The 22,083-nt window shown below is 39.1% G+C and overlaps 2 protein-coding genes across 4 annotated transcripts; one reads left to right on the top strand and one right to left on the bottom strand.

Moving 5' to 3' along the window:
• Positions 1 to 774: 774 nt before the first annotated feature.
• On the bottom strand, positions 775 to 13,121 carry elovl1b (ELOVL fatty acid elongase 1b). 2 transcript variants are annotated; one of them, XM_030727057.1, is made up of 8 exons: positions 12,969 to 13,121; positions 3,009 to 3,111; positions 2,735 to 2,925; positions 2,468 to 2,548; positions 2,320 to 2,376; positions 2,113 to 2,218; positions 1,731 to 1,867; positions 775 to 1,603 (listed from the first exon to the last, which is right to left on the bottom strand). In XM_030727057.1, the coding sequence occupies exons 2-8, from the start codon at positions 3,076 to 3,078 to the stop codon at positions 1,211 to 1,213; spliced, it is 1,035 nt and encodes a 344-aa protein (XP_030582917.1). In that variant the 5' UTR covers positions 3,079 to 3,111; positions 12,969 to 13,121; the 3' UTR covers positions 775 to 1,210. The 2 variants fall into 2 exon arrangements, with proteins under 2 accessions (XP_030582917.1, XP_030582919.1); XM_030727059.1 differs by lacking the exon at positions 12,969 to 13,121 and adding an exon at positions 6,062 to 6,243.
• mob3c (MOB kinase activator 3C) lies at positions 12,328 to 22,064 on the top strand. Of its 2 annotated transcripts, XM_030727060.1 has the most exons (6): positions 12,328 to 12,429; positions 12,519 to 12,625; positions 17,572 to 17,757; positions 19,157 to 19,769; positions 20,723 to 20,925; positions 21,685 to 22,064. In XM_030727060.1, exons 4-6 carry the CDS (start codon positions 19,352 to 19,354, stop codon positions 21,712 to 21,714), a joined length of 651 nt encoding a protein of 216 aa, XP_030582920.1. In that variant the 5' UTR covers positions 12,328 to 12,429; positions 12,519 to 12,625; positions 17,572 to 17,757; positions 19,157 to 19,351; the 3' UTR covers positions 21,715 to 22,064. The 2 variants fall into 2 exon arrangements, with proteins under 2 accessions (XP_030582920.1, XP_030582921.1); XM_030727061.1 differs by lacking the exons at positions 12,328 to 12,429; positions 12,519 to 12,625 and having other exon boundaries at positions 17,362 to 17,757.
• Positions 22,065 to 22,083: the final 19 nt, after the last annotated feature.

Raw genomic sequence — 22,083 nt, 5'->3', positions numbered from 1 at the left:
AAACTTCTGTTTTTGTCCTCTTGACACGATTCCTACAAAATTCTTACATTTTCTTCAAGTTGTAGAATTTGGAATGTGACACTGAAATTTAGCAGGAAATGAAGCTGTCCAGCATTTCACATTTTAATATCACAGCACTTTCCATTATATTGATGGGATCCAGGTTCATAAATCATTTAGTGTTCCACCATTTAAAATCCAAATTTCTGAGCTGTTACCCAATTTACAAAGTTAGTTAATTTGCAGTTGTGTAAAATGAAGGAACTAAAAACTATTGTTTTAGAGTATCATTTAATTTACTAAACATGTTGCACAAGCAGTTTAACCTGTGTGACTCAAATGTATGCCAAATAAGACTTTGTAAATTACAATCGCCACCATTTCTGATGCTAATGAAATGAAATTTGTAATTGGTGCGAATAGTTTTGGTCTGCAGGATGCCGTGTCTGCCTTGTGTCATGAATCTCTTTAAACAAAGTAGAATAGATCCTTTGTTGACCTCCTACTTACTGCACATTCTTGAGATAGTGGGGATGAGGCCCATGCAGTCAGAGCAAATACTTTGTTGCAACACAAGAATGTCAGAGCCCCGCTACATGAAAATATTTTTTTTTTGTAATCAAGGTTCATACAATAATGGGTGTCCTCAAAGAGTTAAAAAAAAAAAAGTCAAACATCATTTAAAATTGAATTTATTTGTATATTAAATACACAGTAACAAATTTTAGAAAGTAAAGTATACCAGTACAATTAGTTTTTTTTTTTGGTTTGTTGTAAAACTATTTACAAAAAAAAAAAAAAAAAAAAAAGCATCTTCAAGTTTGATAGAAACTGTACAGTCATCTGTCCACAGCAGGTCAGGAGGACATGGGGGTCAGAAGTAGTGAAGACAAGTGTGGTGAAAGGCCACCAAAGTGATACTGAATTAGGAGGTTGTTTGCAACATCAGTGAAGATAACTTGAGTCAAAACATCTTCTCTTCATACACTGTGTTCCATAAATGGTTCCCCAATGCAAAGAAACTAAACAAACCAACCAACCAAAATTTGGGACCCCAGCTGTGGAAGTCACTGACCACATCATTCTCCCACATTTAACATAGAAAACTAAAAGAAAAACAGGCAAAGAAAACAGGCAAATTATTTGGAATCTCTAGTAATTTTATCAGGTTCACTGGGCCATATATCTTGGACTTTTCTGTCCAGAGTTCCTAGGCCTTCTTCATCTTGCCCATGTAAGAGCTGCCGTTCTCATTGTGAACAGAGCCATTGCTGGTGCCGTTTTTAATGCTGTTGGTAACTCCGTTTTTGATGCCAGCCGTGGTGCCATTGGTAACTCCATGTGAGACACCATTGGTAGTGCTGTTTTTCACACTGGTGCCATTCTCGTAGTGTTTGCCATTTGTGTACACAGCTGTGCCGTTCTGACACTGTTTTGGCAGACGCTTACCCTTCACATAAGCCTGGAACCAGAAGTTGGAGAACAGCACAAAGAAGAAGGTGCCATACATCCAGATGAGGTGGAGGACCACAGGGAACTGGTAGTCACAGCTGTCCATGAAGTAATACTGGGTAGCATGGAGTGATACTAGCACAAACTGGATCTATGTGGAGTGGGGGTAGAAACTGTAATTAGCCAAGTGCATAATAAAAATGTGTCTTGGTAACTTAAGCAAACAAAAAGGTCTGCAAAACCAGAGGAGTTTGAGATGCTAGCAAGGATATACGTACCAGCTGAATGGCAGTCATGTATTTCTTCCACCACAAAAACTTCTGGAAGCGTGGTCCAGCAGCAGAAAGGCCGTAGTAGAAGTACATAACAACGTGGACGGAAGAGTTCACCATGGCATGGAAAGATCCCATTCCGCCTGATGTGATAATCACAAACAGACCGAATCCCTTGGTTAATCATTTTCATCTTTATACTTGACAGATCTGCACAAGGTTTCTTTAAAGTCTTTAAAAAGACCGAAGAACAGTGACTGTGGCTGATTGTACAAGTTTATCTTTAAAGTTGGTATGCAGGATGAGGCAACTACACAATACTACCTAGATGCCTCCCCCTTCCATTATTAAGAACTGACAACTTAACATTTTGTTAATATGTACTCACCTGGAGCATAGCTAACTCCCCACCACCACGTCCAGGGCATGAAGGAATGGTGGAAGATGTGTAGGAAGGTAATCTGACTGTGCTTTTTCCTCAACACAAAGAAGATCTAACAAAGGGGACACTGATTAGATAACACCAGGCACTGCTTACTAAAACTTAGCATTAAGGCACAATTAATGCACGTCAGACTAAATGGACTGAACTTACTGTGTCCATCAGCTCAATAATCTTGGAGAACCAGAAGAGCCACGCCACTTGGACCATCTAGTGATGAGAACAGGCTTGTTAGTTTGTGAACGAATGGAAGGGAAGTTTTTATTTCATTATTAGCTGGTGAGGAGTTAGTATGACTTACTCGTAGTGCTTGAGGACTGTTAGAGGTATCAATTGCATCACATCTCCAAGAATATGTTGTGGCCCATCCAGACATCATAAACTACAAATGAAGATAAAGATGATTGGAACTTAATCTTTTCTGAGAGTAGTGATTCTTACAGATACAGGTTCAACCACATAACGATATCCACTGAGGGAAGCAGTCTGGGATAAACACAGAAATTCTCAAAAAGTAAATTAAATAGATTCTATTAAAAGAATTAAATCGACTAGCATTTAAACTTACTTCATACACTATGAATATTGACAAAGCCACTAGCACGAAGTTGTAAACTATCATGGCTTCCTTGAGCTGGAAGGGCTTGCGATTGGCCATTATGCGAGGTCCGAGGTACAGTGCAAAGAACAGGTAGGACAGCAATATTGCAGTCATGGGAATAGGACTCTGCATCAGAGGATAACCTGCGATCCGTGGATCTAGAGAGGGAAAAGAGGATATAAATCAACTGAGGGGGAAACCCCCCCCCCCCACACACACACACACACACACAAAAACCTACCAATTCCTGCTACGAGGAAATCATAGATATCCTTGACATGTGAGCCCATCTCCTGAATCTCCTGCAGCATATTGGCTCTTTTGTGTTGTTATGACCCAATTATCTGCAAACAAATGCACAAAAAGCTCATTGTTAGTTTTAGCTCAAAAGGAAAGACACTACAACAATCCTAGAACTCAATGACAATAACTGAAAGGCTGAAGTTTGACTCAAAGCAAAACAATATAAAAGTGTGTCAAAACTTCAGAATGTATTATTGGACTTTTTTGGACAGGTTTGAACTTAAATACAGTCATGCTGAGATCATTTTTCCTGTTAAACAGATAACCCTAAACAGACATACATAAAAATAAATAAATAAAATTTACATTTCTAGATAAATATAATCAAGTGCATAGATGCATTTTTCCAAAGGGGGGGGGGGGGGGGGGGGGTATGTCTTGCTAGTGCCTTCGAGGTGGAACAATCCTACATTTCCTGATTCAGCAGGTCTGAAATGCAATTACTGGAGCACAGCAGCTCATTCCTCACCAAACAAAAACACTCCCAACAAAAATTCCCAAGAGGCTTTGCCCTGATTCGAACCACTCATCAGACATGGCCTGATATCTGAGAGGAGGTGCTACAGGGAACTGTGAGGGCATCCCTCATCCCACTCTGAGGCTGGCTGTGTACAAGAGTCAGGCCACAATTCAAGGCATAAGAATACTGCCCTCCACCAATAAACCCCGCTTTAAAAAAAAAAAAAAAAAAGTTCCCGGTCACTGACCTATAAGAGCAAACTCAGAAACCCAGACAGACATTTTGAAATCAAAACTGATTAAACAAACAACTATTTGCTCTTGTCATGTGGCAATTTTATTGAGACCACTACCAACAGGTTTTAACTGCAAATATGGTGAAAATAATTTATCTAGAGAAAAGAAAAAATTGCCACCAAATGCAGATGAATGCTGCTATGGTTTTCAAACCTGGGGACTCTGACTAAAGCTTATCATATCAAGTGTAAACTGCAGAGCATGCTCACATGCAGGGTGCGGTCAGCTCCCACCACACTGGACCTACAGGGAGCCATTGTTTGATATGAGTCTACAATGAGCCAACTTTTCCTGCCAAAGGCACAGCCCTCCTAAGGTCAATATAATTAAAAGCTAATAATTGAAGGCTGTGGTACAGAGGTCAGATGCCCTGAGCTCACACAGGTGCTTGGGGTAGGGGATGGTTTTATATTTAAAAAAAAAAAAAAAGGGTAGGTACATAGAAGATTTATCCTCAAGCTATGCATTTTGTGAACAATGAGCTAGATTGATTTGGGGTTTTGTACAAGTTGTACAAAAACACCTTTCAGTGACATGTGTTTGTCAATTTGTGAGGAAAGTTAGAAATCAGATCTGGGAATTGTTGTTTTCATGGGGACTGCAGTTGAAAACCAAGTCACTGAACTTACAATGTTCTCATTTTATCTTCAGTGAGAAAAATAAATGGTTGAAATATTAACATCAACTTTAAATAGCAGCACAGCCCTCAGATGTCACCAGCTTGACATACCTCGTCCTTTTGTACATATTACATTCAATAAATTGTTAATCTGAGGGCTAATTCAACACCACTGCTGTTTTTTTTTCTTCCCCCCCAGTTGTCTTTCCAGTTAGGCTTCCAAATTTACTCTAGCATTCAGACCATTTATTGTGACAGCCACATTGCTTCCTTCCGATGGCATTGTGAAACCAAAGAGCTGTTTATTTTTGAAATTAAAATTCCTAATGTCTGAGTATGACAACTGTTGCATCTCAGAAGCCTTTTACAAATTGTTGTGTTTATGAATTGACAGATGAGGTATTTAGTCAGGCACCACACATTTCAAGAAGAGTATCACCATGTCTGTAGTGGAGAGTCTTGTTCTGAGGAAAAAAGTGACAAGTCAAATAATCTGGTATATTAAGTGATGAATTCATTAATAATCATGGTAGTTATGGATTAGTATTTTTTAAACTGCAGATAAAGTGATACAAATCTCCCATTTTCACATATGAACAGGCAACATGTGACTCCCTAGAGTGGATAGTTTAAGAATAAAACTGACTGTACAAGTCAGAAGGATAGTCTTGTGATCATGATAACACAACCAAGAATGAATATTTGTGGCCTGAGAAATGGTTGACCGAAGAATTTCAAAGCAAAATTAACCCCCCCCCCCCCTTTATGAGCACTAAAATTATTACAGTATCACTAATCTTTGCCCAACAGCAGCTACAGTGCTTCACCCACACAATAAATTATCATTTATTGCATCCAGTTATCAATTAACTGACGCCACCTAACTGTTCCATGGCTTAAAAGTGTAAGCATCGCAACAGAATTTGGACCAGTAGTATACTGAAAGCTGACCCAACATCAATTTTCATTGCCGAGCAGTATCAGTAAACACTACCAGTAAATCTGTAGGTCAGACTACCTCATAATTGAGAGGGGTCCAAGGAAAAAAAGAAAACACCCAACAAACAAAAAAGTTTATATTCCTATGATGTAATGCAAGTTAGTATGTGACCATTTAAGCAACTTCCTACCTTCCAAAAAAGAAGCAAGAATATTCAAAAGCTTTGTGATGCCCATTTTCTCTTCTGACCAATGTCCTGATTGTCTACAAGTCCCACAGCAACCACCTATGCGTTACTGGCTGACCTTGACTTAAAACAGTGTGGCTGGCTCACAGCAGAGATACAGTGGAAAAAGGAGGGGGAACATTTTCTTGAGAGCCATGTCAATGAATCATAGGGATGGAAAAAAAAAGGGAGCTCACACTCACAAGTTAGAGGAGTTAATGATGAACAAACTGGAGTAGAGAAGGTGGGATTCCAGGGGGATACCAGGAACCCATTTGTTAAAAGATACAATTATCTTATAAAAAACATTAAACATAGCCTAAGAGCCTCAAACACTGAAAGGAACTGAAACCTTTGTGCAAAGAAGCTTAAAAACAACCTTGAACTGCTCAACACATTGACAAGACTCCACAAGTTAGTTCCCTTTTGATGCAACATTGAGCAACTTACCTTATTGAGACTAAAACTTTCCACTTAAAGCCAAAGTGGACTCCTCCGTCACAGCACAGCAAAGCCTAAGTGTAAGCTTTAAAGGGCAGACGGCGGCTGTAGCAGCAGTAGCAGAAAGAAGACAGCAGAGAAGGGAGAGCAGTGACAGAAAGAGAGATGGGATCGAGAAAGTAAACTGACAAAGTGTGACTGGTACAGCAGTCTTCCAAATCTCCACCCTCCCTGACTCATACAGTGGATGAATAACTAGTTCACACAAGGAGAGGGAGGGAAAGAGGCTGAGCCTGAGAGAGAGAGAGTGAGAGAGTGAAGGAAGAGAGTGGCTGCTCTGTGTAAGCGAGTACTGAGAGAGTGCGAGGGTGTACAACTGAGGTGACAGAGGACCCCCCATTTAAAGCCCACACTACCTTGTCACCTTCTGTGACTGCTCCCTGGTTTCACCAAGCCCCCCCCCCTCCCCCTCTTTGCTCTCCTTGTCGCACCCTTCATTCACTTGAAACACTACTCTGGAGTCACCCTGTACAGCTTCTCTCAGGGGTGGGCTGATAATATTATTCACAGGGAGCGGGCGAGAAATCAGTAGCGACTCTGTTATCATGAAGGAAGCCATTGTTACGCCTTTGCTGGTCCTGAGCCTGGCCAACACCCATAAAGCAAAACTAGCTTCCATTTCTTCTTCTTCTGTGCTGCTGGACGATCAATGGCATGACTAAAATGCCTCAATAAAGCTGAGTAGCAGCTGCAGAACTGCACATTTGTTCCAATCCATGCCATACTAGCCACATTCTATATTTTTGTGTTTGACCTGTACTGTATGGGCTTGTAAAGTATTTCCAGTTCAAGTTCACACATGCCTGTCCAGTTTAAAAAGGAAAAATACAAGAATCACCCCCTGACAGAAAGAAAAGGGGAGGGGGGAAAAAAAAAAAAAAAAAGGAAGTTAGATCAATTTGAACTTGAAGGCAAGATAAAGCAGTCAAAAAGATGTTTGCTCAGGGTTTATAGTAAAGCAAAAAGGCAGATGAAATTAATTGCTGCAATGGGAATAAGTGACTCATATGGTAATGCTTAAAATTCTCTAGTGTTGCAAAAGGAGGTTTTGCTCTGCGATAGGAAACCATTTATTTTGATCCCACTGCCACACCCAACCAGGCTAAAGGAGAACCAAAGTACAGAAGTTACACCACCTGCTTTTGCATGTAAACATTTTTGGCACCCAAGGATGTTTTTTGGCTTTCCCCAAAGGAAAGTCAGCAGGGTTGTGTTTTTTTTTTTTTAAATAAGCTTAAATTAAGAGACTGTCAAATTGTGCTCATTAGCCCTTTAAAGGCCCATTTACAGCCAGAAACCTGTTACGGATCATTTCAGCCTTGGCAATATTGCCTTTGTATCCAATGAACGTCAATAGGACTCAAACACTGTGGGCTTTTAAAAATAAATGCGTTAGCGATGAGCATGCGTGTGTGGAAATTAATTTGAATTGTTTTTGACTATAAAAACTTTCATCTTTCTCCCTCCTGAATATGCTCTGGTCAACTACAAGCAACTGTTTAAAACTATTCTAAAATGTGTCACGTTTGTTATCAGTCTACAAGACAGCTTTGTAAAGCCTCACATCTCTAACCCACACAGACTTTACTTATCGGCCTCCTAAAGCAAAGGACACTCAAGAACAAGAGGCTTTGAAATGCCTGAACAACTGATGAAAATGTATTTGACAGAATAGCTGAACTTTTCCATTCAGTTAAAAAGAGCAAGTATGGCATGTGAGCTTGTCATGTAAAGGCCCTCCTTAGTGAGACAGTATCTGACTGGGCCAGTTTTACCTGTTGTTCTGGCCCTGGGGGCAACACAGGGGGGAGTGGAGACACCACTCCAGTGCATTTCAGCACCTCCTCCAAATACCAAAACACACCTGCCAGCAAACAACTAGATCATCTGCATCTGAGGTGCTGACAAAGCCCTTTAAAATATGATTGTCATTTTCCTCTGAACCTTTCCCACTGTACAAAACAAGCAATACAACAGAAGTGGAAATGCAACAAATAGTGGTTTGAGAGAAACTACTTTACTCCGACTGATAAAGCTGACACTTTTGATGTTTATCGCATTTCCATTGAGACTATCAGCATATGACAAAATCCAAACCAAAACAAACTAAAGCCATTTGAAAGAAAGTAAAAGCGACATCTTGATAGAACCCGTATTTTTATTTATTTTAACAGATGTCATGCTTCAGCTGTCCAACATTGTGAAAATCTTCCAAATAAAAGCATGCACATATGCTTCAGAAAGTTGGTAATGTATTATTACACACACCTAAAATCTTTATCTGCACATCTACAAACATGAGTTCAACTGTTGACACACAAAGACCAAAGTCTAATTTTGAGCTACCTGTAAATCAAAACTGTATAACTGCTCCCTGTGTGCGTGCATAAACTATGTGCAGCAAATGCTTTATAGCATTATAGCAAGTCTCCCAGAATTTCCACCAGAATGTCTCAAAGTGGTGTGACAAGTCTGGCTTTCCCACCAAGGCCTCACCACGGTATAACAGGTCAAATTACGTAAGGCAAACATTTGCATTATTATATGCCTTCAGAGGTCAAGTTCATACTAATGGCATAAACAATAAACTGTTTCAATCATAAGCATTCCTGAGTGTCTGCAGAAAGTCATAAAAGGGACCAACATCAATCTTAAGACCTGACAGCATACTGAGTTGTTACATAAAGTCAGCTAAACGAACACGGGCCTCACGTGGCTAAACAGCAACACACATTCCAGTCAAGCCAGCAGGATAAACTTGAGAAAACAACAAAGTATTAGTATTAATACTAAGTATTAGTAGTACACTCATATCCTCAGAGATAGAACTGCCACCTGAAACCCCAATATTCAGGCCAACTGCATTTTCTGTGTCTCAAGAAGATAAACTTAGCTGTATTAGCAGTTTCAGTCAACACTAGTTACTGACTCAACTGAACCATGCATGTCAAGTTTAAAAAACACATGTTCATCATAGGCAGATATTATATAAATAGAACTATGCTATTGAAAGAACACTCAGCAATTATGTAGAGAAAAATGGCAGTATAGAAATGTAAATATTTGACCCATTCTCTCATGTACACTCAAGTTTCAAACTGTGCATTTAGTTTTATTTTCCTTTGAGTGACGTTCCAAAAATGTATCATTTGAACTCTTAAATAATCCCAAACCTCCTGGATTAGATCTAATTGTTGTAAAGTCTTCTACACTTCATGCTTTAGTATAAATATAGATACAACATCCATACTTTTATGGATTAACACAGAATAAACTTAGCATTTGTTCTACAGCCTTTTCTTTGGCTGCTGACAAAAATACACAGGCTGGTGGCATAATACAAGTTGCATAATCCGGTTTATTCTGGATTAAATATCCTTTGTGCAAAGAACCTTTGTCAGGAGTTTCTGTGATATTGGAACAGTGACTAGTCATAACCCTCAAATTTGAATGCATATTATTTTCATATGACAAGACTGAAAACTAGTCACTTAGTGAGAACAAAGTAAATGCTTTGAAAATGCAAAACAAATAACCAAATGCTAGAGCTGTAGTAACCACTATATCCCCCCCCCCCACAGGAATGTTGCTGAACTTGCCTCAGGACAAGCATGCTTACACCACCTCCCCTCAATTGCATTTGGGTGTGTAGGTTGTGCGGAGGGGTGGCATCACCCCTTGACCTCATGCAGATTGAGGTGGTGGTGGGAAGTGGAGGGGGCAAAAAACAAACAAACAAAAAAAAAACAAAAAATAAAACCCCAGCACTTTAGCAGGTGCAGGAAGCATAAAGTTTATTTGCATATATGAATTATTTGAAAGAAAGCTGGTTCCCCCTGGTTCTTCAGATTAGTAATAAGCCAACTAAACTATTTAGGAGGTAAAACCAAACGTGAGTGCACGTAATGTCTTTTAATTCCTCATTGAAAAAAAAACAGGGATTGCACAAATCAGTTTACAGTGGCTCAGATTTAATAGGGAGACCTATGTAAAAAACAGGTTGGGATTATGCAAGACCTTAACATGACTGGAATGAGACATGCAATGTCTGTCTGGATACCTGAGGAACTGCTATAGCAAGAACTTGGACTTGCACATGTCTAAATGTTTTAAAAAAAAAAAAAAAAAAAAAAAACTTTTAAATTCAGGTACAGGTCCCCAGAGACTCAGAAGCTATACTTAAACAAGCCTCTCTTTTTACAGCTTTTAAATTACAGTATTTTTGCCATTTGACCTTTAGCACAAATTTCCACAAAATGATGATGCAGGAGAATGGAAAATTCACTACTTCCTGACAAGTCATTACATAACTTTTAGCCACCCTAACTAGGCATGCTGGTCAAAATACAGAACCAGTCATGGCATACTGAAGGACATAAGGCCAGTATTTGAACTGACTTCCCTTCCTCTCCTTCACTTATTGAATTCGGAAAGGTTAAATTACAACAATGCAGACATTTAAACAGTCGGCCCCTTAAACAGACTGAAATGCATATCAGACAACTAAACATTTGGCATTACATTTCAGCCTCTCTGGTTTTTAGTTTCATTAACTGTTTCGATGTACATTAGATTTGTTCACAGCCACTTCAACAGCTTCACCCTGAAAGCCATGCATGCCTACTGCTTATTACACATGGATTATGGCCACAGCCCAAATAAGAGTTAATTGACAGCATTGCACTTCTTCCCCCAGACATTTTTTTTTTTTGTTGCCAAGTGAGCTCTTACATACCATTCAAGACATTTGGCCAAACAAAATGCTGAATGTCAGGTATGTTTCTCCACCCTTAGGAAATAAGTTTAATTTAAAGTATGATACAAACCTAAAAATACTTGTTTATTTATAGAGATCAGAATGAATTTTTACTTCAAGTCCCTTGAACACACCTCTTGCTGCCATTTGGAGTATTTTCCAAGAAAGTTGCTTTTAGGGCAATTCACCCCATAAATAGGCTATGGAGGCATTTGCCTAAATAAAGCAAGTTCAGAGAATCGATGGGTAACATTTAAAATGCCGACAAGAGCCGCAAATGGACTGACAGCTGTCAGATCGGCCTAGTTCACACACTGAGTAACACTAAAAATTCATGTCAGGGCAGATCATAAAATGTTACTGCTTTGTTCTTCAGCTAACCAAGTCACTAGAGGAAGCAGCATTTTAACAAAACTTCTTTAAGTGGCCTGCGAATATGAGGTGAAGTTAAATAGTTAACGCTTTCTTCCACATTGCAAAGTTCTTTTCTACAGCTGTTCGGTGACCAACGGGAGAGACATGTCAACTGAGTGAAGTACGATTGTAGCGTCACACTCTGCACTGCTGGCTGGAAACTTCTTCAGGGAAACATTGTTCAAAAAAGACGCAGCGTCATTTCTGCTGGTTGAAGATTAGATATTAAAACAAGGCCCTCTGTTGACATTAGAAGTTGATGAAGTGATAACAGAGCGTGACGCTGAACTGTTAACAGTCACAATATTCCTGTAATGTTTACATTGCTATCAGAGATACACCTGGGCTGATTGACCTTGGGGTCCTTTTGTCTCCACCACACAATTGTTAGTTACGGCAAATATTTACTATGTCAACATTCAGTTAGAAATCCATAATCTATTTTAACATAAAATCTGTAAGTCATCAAAGGCTACGTTCACACGGACCCAAATATTCTGATTCTCACAGGTTTAGGTTTCAAAGAGGTTATTTAAGCCTTTCCTTAATCAAAACGGGAACTTTATACCGAGTAAACGATTTAACCAGACTACTTCTTGCACCGTCCTTTGTCCAAGGCTGAATTTATGGTCCAGCACATTTCTATATCGTAGGCGACATAGAGCAGGTGATCAAATGCACAGCAAAGCAATTAAAATAACCTCAAGGAAGACAAATGCATGACATATTCAAATCTTTAAAAAGTATAGCAGACTTTTACACATTAAATGCACTTGTGCATGTTAACATTACACAATGAATTACACCAATGAAAAAGATCCACACCTGTATTCTTTCTCAATCACATATTACATAACTGATGTGAAGTTTCATGTGGTTCTCTGCCTCTCTCCAACAGAATCAAAATCTTGCCAATTCTCTGAATATAAACATTTAAAAAAAGACTTTCGATCAACTCTAGACGTAAACAAACATCGAAACAGAACACACACGCGCGCGCACACACGCACGTACACACACGCGCGCGCGGTCTGCTTAGGACGTCTGAGTACTGCAGACTTGTTTCTGACTGGAGAAAGCTGAGCCTGCGCTTTTGCATCGCTCTGGCTGTTTACCGTTAGAAACTGTTGTGACAGTTGACCAGCAGGTAGGCTACAGCTCACTTCTCTCTGAAACATCATTTGGACCGTTCATACGTACGTACGTCATTGTGATGTGTTTATTGCTTCCCTTTAGATATATGACAACTACAAACAAGAGACGACAGTAAACCCCTTCAAAGTACAGAGCAACAATGGGCTTCCCACGGTGGGGAGGGATCGTCCTCTTTGTCCGGAGCACAGGTGCACACACGATACCATCTACAGCTCAAACAATTAGTCCAGTCAACACCGGACATCTGGTTAGGGGTGACGCCTAACTTTGAGGAGCATTTTTTTTTTTTTTTTTTTTTTTTTTTTTAAGTATCTTATTAATTTTATTGTGCGTTTAAGAAATTATAGGCAGCCTTTAAAGTCACCCAGCAAATGAATGACTTGAATTTGACGCTGTGTAAATTGACATTCACCCCCCCCCCCCCCAAAAAAAAAAAAAAAAAAAAAAAGAAACAGCACCTCAAGAAACTCACTAAGTCAACATTTAGCTAACTGTTAAATAGTGTGAAAACAATGTCAAAGACCTACTCACCTTTACTAAAGTAAACCTGTTAAGTCTGTCGAATGAATACCGGAGATAAGACGCAAAGCGTGGCTGTAGTTGGTCGTGCTTCCTCTTCCTCTCGGCTTAAATCTTCCTCCTGACCCAACCCTTTGATGGAGGCGGAAAAAGGTGGAGTCATCTCTATACTGGCATGAGTCGGTCGCTTAATATGGACGTAACCATCTCAGTGTATCAAATGTCATTTCGTTTCACTCTCCACTGAATCGCAGATGTTTCATTGTAGGAGTTTTTACATGTATGTACATTCTGTACAGTTTAGAGCACAGTTTCTGTTCTTTGTAACTACTGGTTACAACTGTAAGCAGAAGAATGACAGAAATGACTGTTTTTCCCTCCTTATATGGGAACAAATAAAAAAGTATTGTTAAGTTGGTTATATCTTTAGAGAAAAAAAAATGAATATGGTACCTAAATTATCACAGCAAAAGCGGTCCCTGTGTACCACAGCAACCTGGCTTTGCCTTTTACTACTTTAACAGTGTTTACATTCTCCAAGGTGTTCTGTACGATAAGCAACGTCGCATTACACACCAGTGTACTTATTTGACAAAACACATTGCTGATAAAAGATAGGCATCTCCTTGCCTTTCGAACAAATATCAGCAACGTGTTTTACATAAGCACATAGAGTATTCCTCAGGCCATGTGTCAGTTTATGTGACATATTTTGTATCTGTTTACCTAAGGCATTCCCACACTCACAGCCTTTTAAAGTGAAAGAAATGGACACATTCAAATGTTCTGGGTAGCAATTATCCTGGTGGCAAATTTTCAACCATAATGGCCACAGTGGAGGATCCCTGACACCACATGTGAGACATGTGCTCTGCTTGTGTGATCACATGCAAATCACCTGTAGTATGCTCACTACCTAGCCTCAGTGCTGAGCCTGCACCATGTTTTACAGATGGCTGTAGACATGCACTGGCGACCTTTGTTCTTACTGGGGTCCATACAAGTAAACATTACATCATCTTATAAAGCATCATTAAAAACCTCAAACGGCAAGTGAAGCAATAATGTAACTAAGTCCAAGGGTGAAGAAAATCATTTCTCATTTCTTTATTCTTTTGTTTGGAAATTGAGAAATATGTGCAGTGATTTACTGAAACATGTGCAAACATACACGGGAATACAGTATATGAGGCAAAAGCAGATTTATACAATTCCAAAGACTTTGAACATCAATATTTGGCATGACCACCTTTATTCTTGAGCACAGCCTGGACTCTCTCAGGCAGTCCTTGTCATTTCTTTATCTACTCTTCAGGAATAGTTCTCCAGGCTCCTTGAAGAACATTCAAAGCTCTTCTTTGGATGTTGGCTGCCTTTTGATTTGTTCTCTGTCAAGACGATTCCACACTGCTTCAGTAATGTAGAGATCCAGGCTCTGGGGAGGCCAATCCACGAGTGATAGTGTTCCATTGTGTGTTTTTCTATCCAGCTCTGCTTTTACTGTATTGGCAATGTGTCTGGGATCATTGTGCTGAAAAATTAAGCCATTGCCTATCAGATCTTTTCCAGATGGTGGATCAAAATCAGATTGTATTTTTCTATATTCACGATTCCATCAAGTTTCACAAGATCTCCAAAACCACTGGTTGAAATGTAGCCCTAAACCATGACACCGTGATATACAGATGGCTGTAGACACCCACTGTTAAGAATGGCTTCTTGACAGCCACCCTTCCAGTGAGACCGTTTCTGATGATGCTTCAGTGAACAGTAGAGCAACTGAAGGACCAGAGGCATTTCTCAGGTCCTGTGTCAGGTCTTTGCTGGATGTTGTTTCTGTTTCTTAAGGTCATGATGTTCTGATACAAGCTGAAAATCAAATCATGCTTTCATCCTCTTCACATAACAGTGTGTGGCCTTGCATTTGCTTTTGAGGCTTTGGATTTATGCCCAGTAATGAAGGTGTGATTGTATGTGCTGATGGATATTGTAAAATGGGACAGGGAAATTGGTGTTCTGTTACTCACCGATTACTAACCAAAGGTTTGGTGAATTCTGAAAAATGTTTCACTACTGCATTTCTGTGCTAGGCACGGGCTTTTTTCCAGGACAGTGATGCAAAGCAGTAAACAAACAAGTTCAACAATAACTTGTGTTGGAATGTACAGTTTCATTTAAACCAGTGCTTTTCACTTTTGAGCTCAGGAGCATCTCAGTATTTCATGGCAACATAACTGAAATTCCATGTTGAAGGCAATTAACCAGATGGCAGTCTATACAGATACTCATTGTATTCAATTAGACAAATACCTGTTAAAACAGCATTTATATTAGATGCAAACCTATATACATTTTTATATTTGGTTGAATTGTTTTGTGTCTTTATTTAAACAGGTCTCTCTTGAAAATGAGACCATCTGTCTCAGTGAGATCATTTGTATAAATAAAGGTTAAATTAAAAACAAAAACAAAAAATTATTACAAATATTACAAACTAAATTATTTTCATGAAACATTTAAGGCATTTATTTCACACCTGCTTTAATGCTGTTAAATGCTGTCATTAAATGCATGCTAAAACATATTAAATAGTTTTCTTTTAAACTTGAAAACTATGTGGTGTTCAAGGTGGTGTGGTTTTAGAGACTAATAGCAGGGTATTACACCGTGTGACGGTATGAGTTAGGTAAGAAAAGGCCTGACTGGTTCAACTTCCCAATCTGTTACATATCTGGATGATGACATTAACTCTGACTGGGAAAACTAGAGCAAAGGGCACGCGAATAAACGTGCACCTCTGTGATTCAGCCATTGTTTTCTGTGTATGTCACTGAAAAGTATGAATAGCATTTGTAAAGAAACACTTAAGGCACGTTTGGACACACTCACCCATTCATATGAATGGGTGAGTGTGTCCAAACTGTTGACTGGTACTGTATGTAAGTTTCACTGTTAGAATGATTCTACTTAAAAATTCCTCTTTATTTATTTATTAATTTTTCATATAGTTATATAATCACAAGTTGTTCAAATTTGGGGTCATTTGACATAAAATGATGAGTTGAATAAGTAAACTGTCTGCAATTTAATAAGCGGACATTATCGAGAATTCAAATGTGCCAGAACGTTGCTGATTCTTTAATACACGGCTGCTTTTCACAATTTTGGAAACAATGCTAACATTATATTATACAACTGGATTAAGTTAATGCGCCTGCAGACTAGCCTACTATTTAACAGAGTCACTAGGAGCAGCTTAACTGTTGTTTTCAAATGAAATAAATATTTTAGTTAATCTTCAAACCAATCAAATGAACCAAGACAAACTTACACAAATTACTAGTACTTAAGCACAGCAGTCTAAGCAAGCCTGAAACAGGTAAGACCACGATTTCCACAACTATTAACAATGATACTTTCTTTATAATTTATATGTTACAGTACACGTATCTTTTATTTTATTTACTTTATGTTTAATTGTCAAATTTAATGGCACAAAAATAATAAGCATTTTAAGCCAACAGCAACACCTAAAACACTCTCACCTGTCAGAGATTGTTTCCTCACAATAAAAACAACATGCAATCACGACACTTAATCATGTTTTAACTACTTAAAGAGATAATCACTTGCTGATCAGAAAACAATATATGTCCCCAGCTGATAGCTCACTGATAGCTCTGACTACTTAAAATGATCATACTGTCAAACAGCATAATAACAGTCATGCTGACCCCAAGTGGTTATGTTGGACTACTGCAATTTAGAGCTACTCCCACCCCTCCATGGTCATTTAGAAGTTTCTGTAATGGTTGAATGGTGAAATAGAAGAACTGCAAATATATGTGCAAATATATTTATATTATCTATATATAAAAACACAAACATATAGTCTTTTATCAGTCAGGAAGGAACGATTTCACAAAAAGCACAGACAGCTTCTTATTGCATGTTATCGACAGACTTTAGTGTCACCATTTTTCTTCCAGACAAAGAGAGTAGCTGTCCCAAAAAATGTCACCTTCTAAGGTCACAAGGAATTAGACTGCTGAAGTCACACATGACTTGTTTGTTCATAAATGCAGATTTTTGTTGGTCTTTTAGAGAGATATTGTGTCTTTCAAAGAGCAGTTTTTCTATGTGGGGAATGCACTGAATTCAAAAGCAATTTCTTTAAAAGGCAAAGAATTTAAATAACATGTCATTGAGACTTCATGAAAAAAAAAATGGCTCCATGGAGTGCCAGGCATCCAGAAATGCTTGTGGGATCATTCTTTTCCCTGCATCCTATAAGTGGCTTATAAGAAGGGATGTTTTCTCAGGACCTTTACCAGAGGGCTGGGCTTCAGTTGGATAAGAGGGCTGGCTGCTTTGACTACAGGATGACAAGAAAGGGAAAAAAAGAGGGAGGGCAGAGTCAGTGTTTGGGAAGGCCTTTTTCAGTCCTACTTTTCTTTCAATTTATAGGTCCTCCATACACCCACCCACAAACTGACACACAGACATACTGTAGATAGCAGAACCACACAGACAAAGTCAGGAAGTGACATCACCCACAGGAAGAGAAGGCAAATGTTTTTTTCTCTTGGTGTGTTGTCTGTGTTCCTGGGGGAAGTTGGAGGCTCTCAAGATTGTTAGCAGCTAGCAGAGAGAAGACTCAGAGGACCCAGAGGGGGCAGAGCCACAGGAGCTGGCTTCCACAGAGAGCTTAAAGTCAAAGGATCCGGACACTCGAATCCTCCCTGAACTTCCCACAACTCTCCACCACATTCCAGACACTCCACTGCAGGATTTCAGCCAGGTACAGTACACAGAGATTTTTTCCATTCTGTAATCTCTTTTTTTGATTTCTGCCTGTCACTTTGCTTCTTGTTTCTGTGCCATGAAATGAAAGACTTTTTTAATCTGCAGCGTAAGAGTGAAATTTTGTAGGAAAAAAAAAAAAAGCATGCATGCCACAGACATGCTTTTTGTCAACAGTCACTTCCTCCCACATTTTTGTATAAATCAAAACTGTTGTCAGATCCCAAACACTCAGAGCTGAGGACTGAATGAAACTCTCTGACTCTCTTTTGTTATGGACATATTCAGAGCTATCTCATGACCACGTATTCAAGTTCCCCCAGTGGTGAGTTTTGAACTGAGATCAGACAAACTTTGAAAGCTAATGGAAAGAACGAGTGGTTATAACCTCTACTGTTTTTATTTTAAACCACTCCTTATTCCTCCTGTTAAGACAGGACAGACCCCAGTCATCCAAAGGCTTTACAAACATGTAAGAAATCTGTGGGGTGTGATTTTGGAAATAATTTTGTCAACAAAAGATCACAACACTCATATCAATGTTTGGCCTATGATGTGAGTCCAGATGGCTGTGTAGTGACAGATACATCTGCTAACTTACAACCTTACTAAAGTTACAACCATGGGAAACTATAAGAGCTCAAAACAGGACTCAGGACACAATGCAGATATGGTATCATGTGTTGCAGTCACAGTTACTTGAATCTAGATGTCAGATCTCTGGAGGCAACATTATGCAATAATCCTTCAAGTAGTGAATAGAAATGCACAACTGAATTGATGGGAGATGGCTTTGCACAAAAAAATGTCCATAATTGTTTGATTGTATTTCATATCCCCTTTCTCAAAGTTGTTTTCAATCCATATTTAGTGTTTTTACCCCAATTTAAAGTCGTAGTGATGCCTATTTTCTGTCACAGTCCTCTTGAGGACTGTTTAATCTTTAGTGGATCGCAGCATGCCATTCATTTTCTCAATTATGCCTGACTCGAGTGGCCTGACTTTTGCTACAGCAGACTGAAAATGCTGCTATTTTTACTGATAGCTGCAACTGAAAACCTTGCTTTAAGGTCATTTTGGTCACAAAGAGCAGCTGAGGCAGTAAAGGAACATTTTAGTTGGTCTTCTTTTAGAGAATTTTATCATTTTTTATAGTACTAATAGACATGTGTAATGTATACTTAGGTCGAAATGACCCAGTTTGTGAAACTGTTTGACTCCATGGTAGCTATCTCAGTTGTTGTTGTTGTTGTTGTTTTAAAGAAAACCTCTTTGTGATCAATCTGAAAGTGACATGCATGGTTTTATCTTTGACATTTTATCCACACTAAAATGACCAAATAAGGCAGTGATGGGATAGGAGAGGAATATGTCTAACACTTTGGTTCTTTTCACAGTGTCATCCCACCAACTGAAAACAAGAACTCCCTGCAAGCTTTACATGACAGAGGCTGACCACCTGTCACCTGATTTCAAGAGCTGAAATCAGCCTGGTTCCCTTTCCCAGGAAGGCTACAATTTATCAGACTCCAACCTAATTATTTGTCAACATAGCACATTCTCCCTTTGTCTCAGGGGAAACAACTGAGTCAATGGCATTGTGTCTTGGACAAGTGTTTAGCAAAGACAAAACGTTCAGGCCAAAGAAACGTTTTGAGCCTGGCACGCAGCGATTTGAACTATACAAGAAGGCCCAGGCATCGCTGAAATCTGGCTTGGACCTGAGGAAAGTGGTTCAGCTTCCAGAAGGAGAGAACCTCAATGACTGGATTGCTGTTCATGTGGTGGATTTCTTTAACAGAATCAACCTAATCTATGGCACAATGAGCGAGTACTGCACTGAGCGCACATGCCCTATCATGTCTGGGGGACTGAGGTACGAGTACAGATGGCAGGACGGCGATGACTACAAGAAACCCACCAAGCTGCCCGCTCTCAAGTACATGAATCTGCTGATGGACTGGATAGAGTCACTCATCAATAATGAGGAAATCTTCCCCACAAGAGTAGGTGTGTGTGAGGAGTTTACAAATGAAACCATCAGACTACTATTGAGTATGTAACTTAATACATGGCTGAGCGCTGCCTGCAGAGATTTTATGTGTCATCCCAGAGTGCAGAGGCGCTCTCCTTCATTAAGCTCTGAAATGCAATGATTGAGTTCAAGGAGAGGTTAATTAGACAATAAAATGTTGACATTTAGAGGCGATTGTTGACTAGGTGACCAAACTTTATATCTGAAAATCAACATTTATTACAGATGAGAATTTCATGTGTCACAGCAGACTGAGCTCAGCCCCTCTCTGTGGCTCAGTGGTTAGCACTGATATTTCAGGATTTGTCTTTATAGATTTCAGTTTCTTTTATCAAGCCTAGGCATGCCAGTCAGGTATGATAAAAACTCAACATTTCCCACAGGTCTGAATAGAGTTTGCCTGTGTGTCAGCCCTTGACAACTCCTTCAGGGTGTTTCTGTCCTCCCCTTCCCCCAGTTACCGCAATTCCCCAAGGGTCTGAGGGAGAATAAGACCCACAGCAATGCTGCTTCACTGCACCTTTCCATAGAAATTAAATATGAAGCAGATTGTTCTTCACGGGGCCTTGTCCATTCTTCAGCACAAAACACTGAGATATTTTTTATGAGGTCTTTTGTGACTGAAACACAAAATACTCAATACATTATTGAGCAGGGTAGATTAATTCCCTATTGCAGATTAGTAGTATTATTAATGCACTGTAATTAAGCATGCAAGATAAATAAATTTAGAATGCAGTATGTCATCGAAGGAGTAAGTCTCACTCTTTTATAGCATTCATTATTTTATTAATCCAATGCCTGAAAAGAGGTTTCACTTCCAAGTAATGATCAGAAATCATATTATTCTAATTTATTTTAAATTAAAATGAACCGTTTCTCAGGTTCAAACCCTTTTATTTTTTATTGTTTCCTTTCTTGATTCTAGGAGTACCTTTCCCCAAGAACTTCCAGCAGGTGTGCAAGAAGATCCTGAGCCGTCTCTTCCGGGTGTTTGTGCACGTTTACATCCATCACTTTGACAGCATCTGCAGTATGGGTGCAGAGGCTCACATCAATACCTGCTACAAACACTATTATTACTTCATCTCAGAGTTCAGTCTCATTGATCACTCTGAACTGGAGCCTCTGGTGAGACATCAGATGTGTGAGGGTGAAGTGAGAAAGCATAAGAAAAAGAATCAGATGGAGGTTTTCTAATAGGGGATCTGTCAGTCTAGCAGAGAATATCTACCATCCGGCAATCTTTATTCTTATGTTTGGTGTGGTTATGGTTCATCTTCGAATAAGTGTGTTTTCCTGTTCAGCACACGTATATAGGAAGCCGTTATTAACACACACAATTAAATAACTCAGCATCAAGTTCACAGCATTCTCCCTAAGATAATATTTTCCATATGACACAAGAATTTAGTTAGTGTTCTCTAAGTTTTCCAGCATGAAAGAAACTTCTCCAGAAAATCTAAGAGAGAATCTGCCAACTTTGTATAATCATGTGAATAAAGTTTGTACTTGTTGCTGTTTTCCAACAAAGGAACCTCTATCACATGTGAGCAGATGGGCAGTGGTGCTCCAGGTGTCAATAAAAGGCTGCAGTTATCATCATTACGAAGCCTGGGCTGCATAATTCCTCCTGCAATATGAAAACGGGGACAAGACATTTATGTCAGCGTGATGCACAAAAGATAAATCTTGTGAATAGCCCGCGTTTTATTGTCCCACCTTTTGTGCCCCAGGAAATTATCTTTATTGTTAGTTAGGAACGGGAGAACAGCTTTCTTTCTCAGAATCAAAATTCTCCATTATGAAAGTGTAAACATTCATTTTCTCAAACAATACATCCACTATATACTTGATGTAGTAACGTGTCTTCTTTTTCTTTTCCTGCAGAAAGAGATGACAGAGAAGATATGCAATTAGACAAAGCCACATGGAAAAGGAGTTTACATTATGATGGTATCTGAGCCCTTTGAGAAAACTTCTGCACCAAAACACTTTTGAACAGTTTTGTGTACATTTGTATCAGTGTTTCCTAAGCATACTTGGGATGGTCCATAAACTCAACAGACTTCTTCAGATGGTGGCACCGGTCCTTCACAGAAGTTTTCATTTCACATTCATTGTGGTGCTGTGAGTTTCGTCATCATTTGTTGTTGCATCTCCTGGGTTTTCTTTCTTCTTGTGCATGTATATGTTTTACCTTTATGTATGTTTTTTTTATTGCTTTTGTGTTGACGAGAATTTGTATTTTGTACAGTTTAAAATGGATTCTAATGGCATAAAAATGCA

This window comes from Archocentrus centrarchus, chromosome 4, assembly GCF_007364275.1.
Source record: "Archocentrus centrarchus isolate MPI-CPG fArcCen1 chromosome 4, fArcCen1, whole genome shotgun sequence".
NCBI lineage: Eukaryota > Metazoa > Chordata > Actinopteri > Cichliformes > Cichlidae > Archocentrus > Archocentrus centrarchus.
The sequence above is the reverse complement of the archived record's forward strand: the minus strand, read 5'-3'. Positions and strand labels throughout refer to the sequence as shown.

Coding starts and splice junctions, on each gene's coding strand:
- elovl1b (XM_030727057.1), bottom strand. CDS start 3,078: ATGCTGCAGGAGATTCAGGAGATGGGCTCACATGTCAAGGATATCTAT. Junction 2,549..2,734: donor CAATATTCATAGTGTATGAA/GTAAGTTTAAAT, acceptor CTTCATTTGTAG/TTTATGATGTCTGGATGGGC. Junction 1,868..2,112: donor GGGAGTTAGCTATGCTCCAG/GTGAGTACATAT, acceptor TTATCACATCAG/GCGGAATGGGATCTTTCCAT.
- mob3c (XM_030727060.1), top strand. CDS start 19,352: ATGGCATTGTGTCTTGGACAAGTGTTTAGCAAAGACAAAACGTTCAGG. Junction 19,770..20,722: donor AATCTTCCCCACAAGAGTAG/GTGTGTGTGAGG, acceptor TCTTGATTCTAG/GAGTACCTTTCCCCAAGAAC. Junction 20,926..21,684: donor ACTCTGAACTGGAGCCTCTG/GTGAGACATCAG, acceptor CTTTTCCTGCAG/AAAGAGATGACAGAGAAGAT.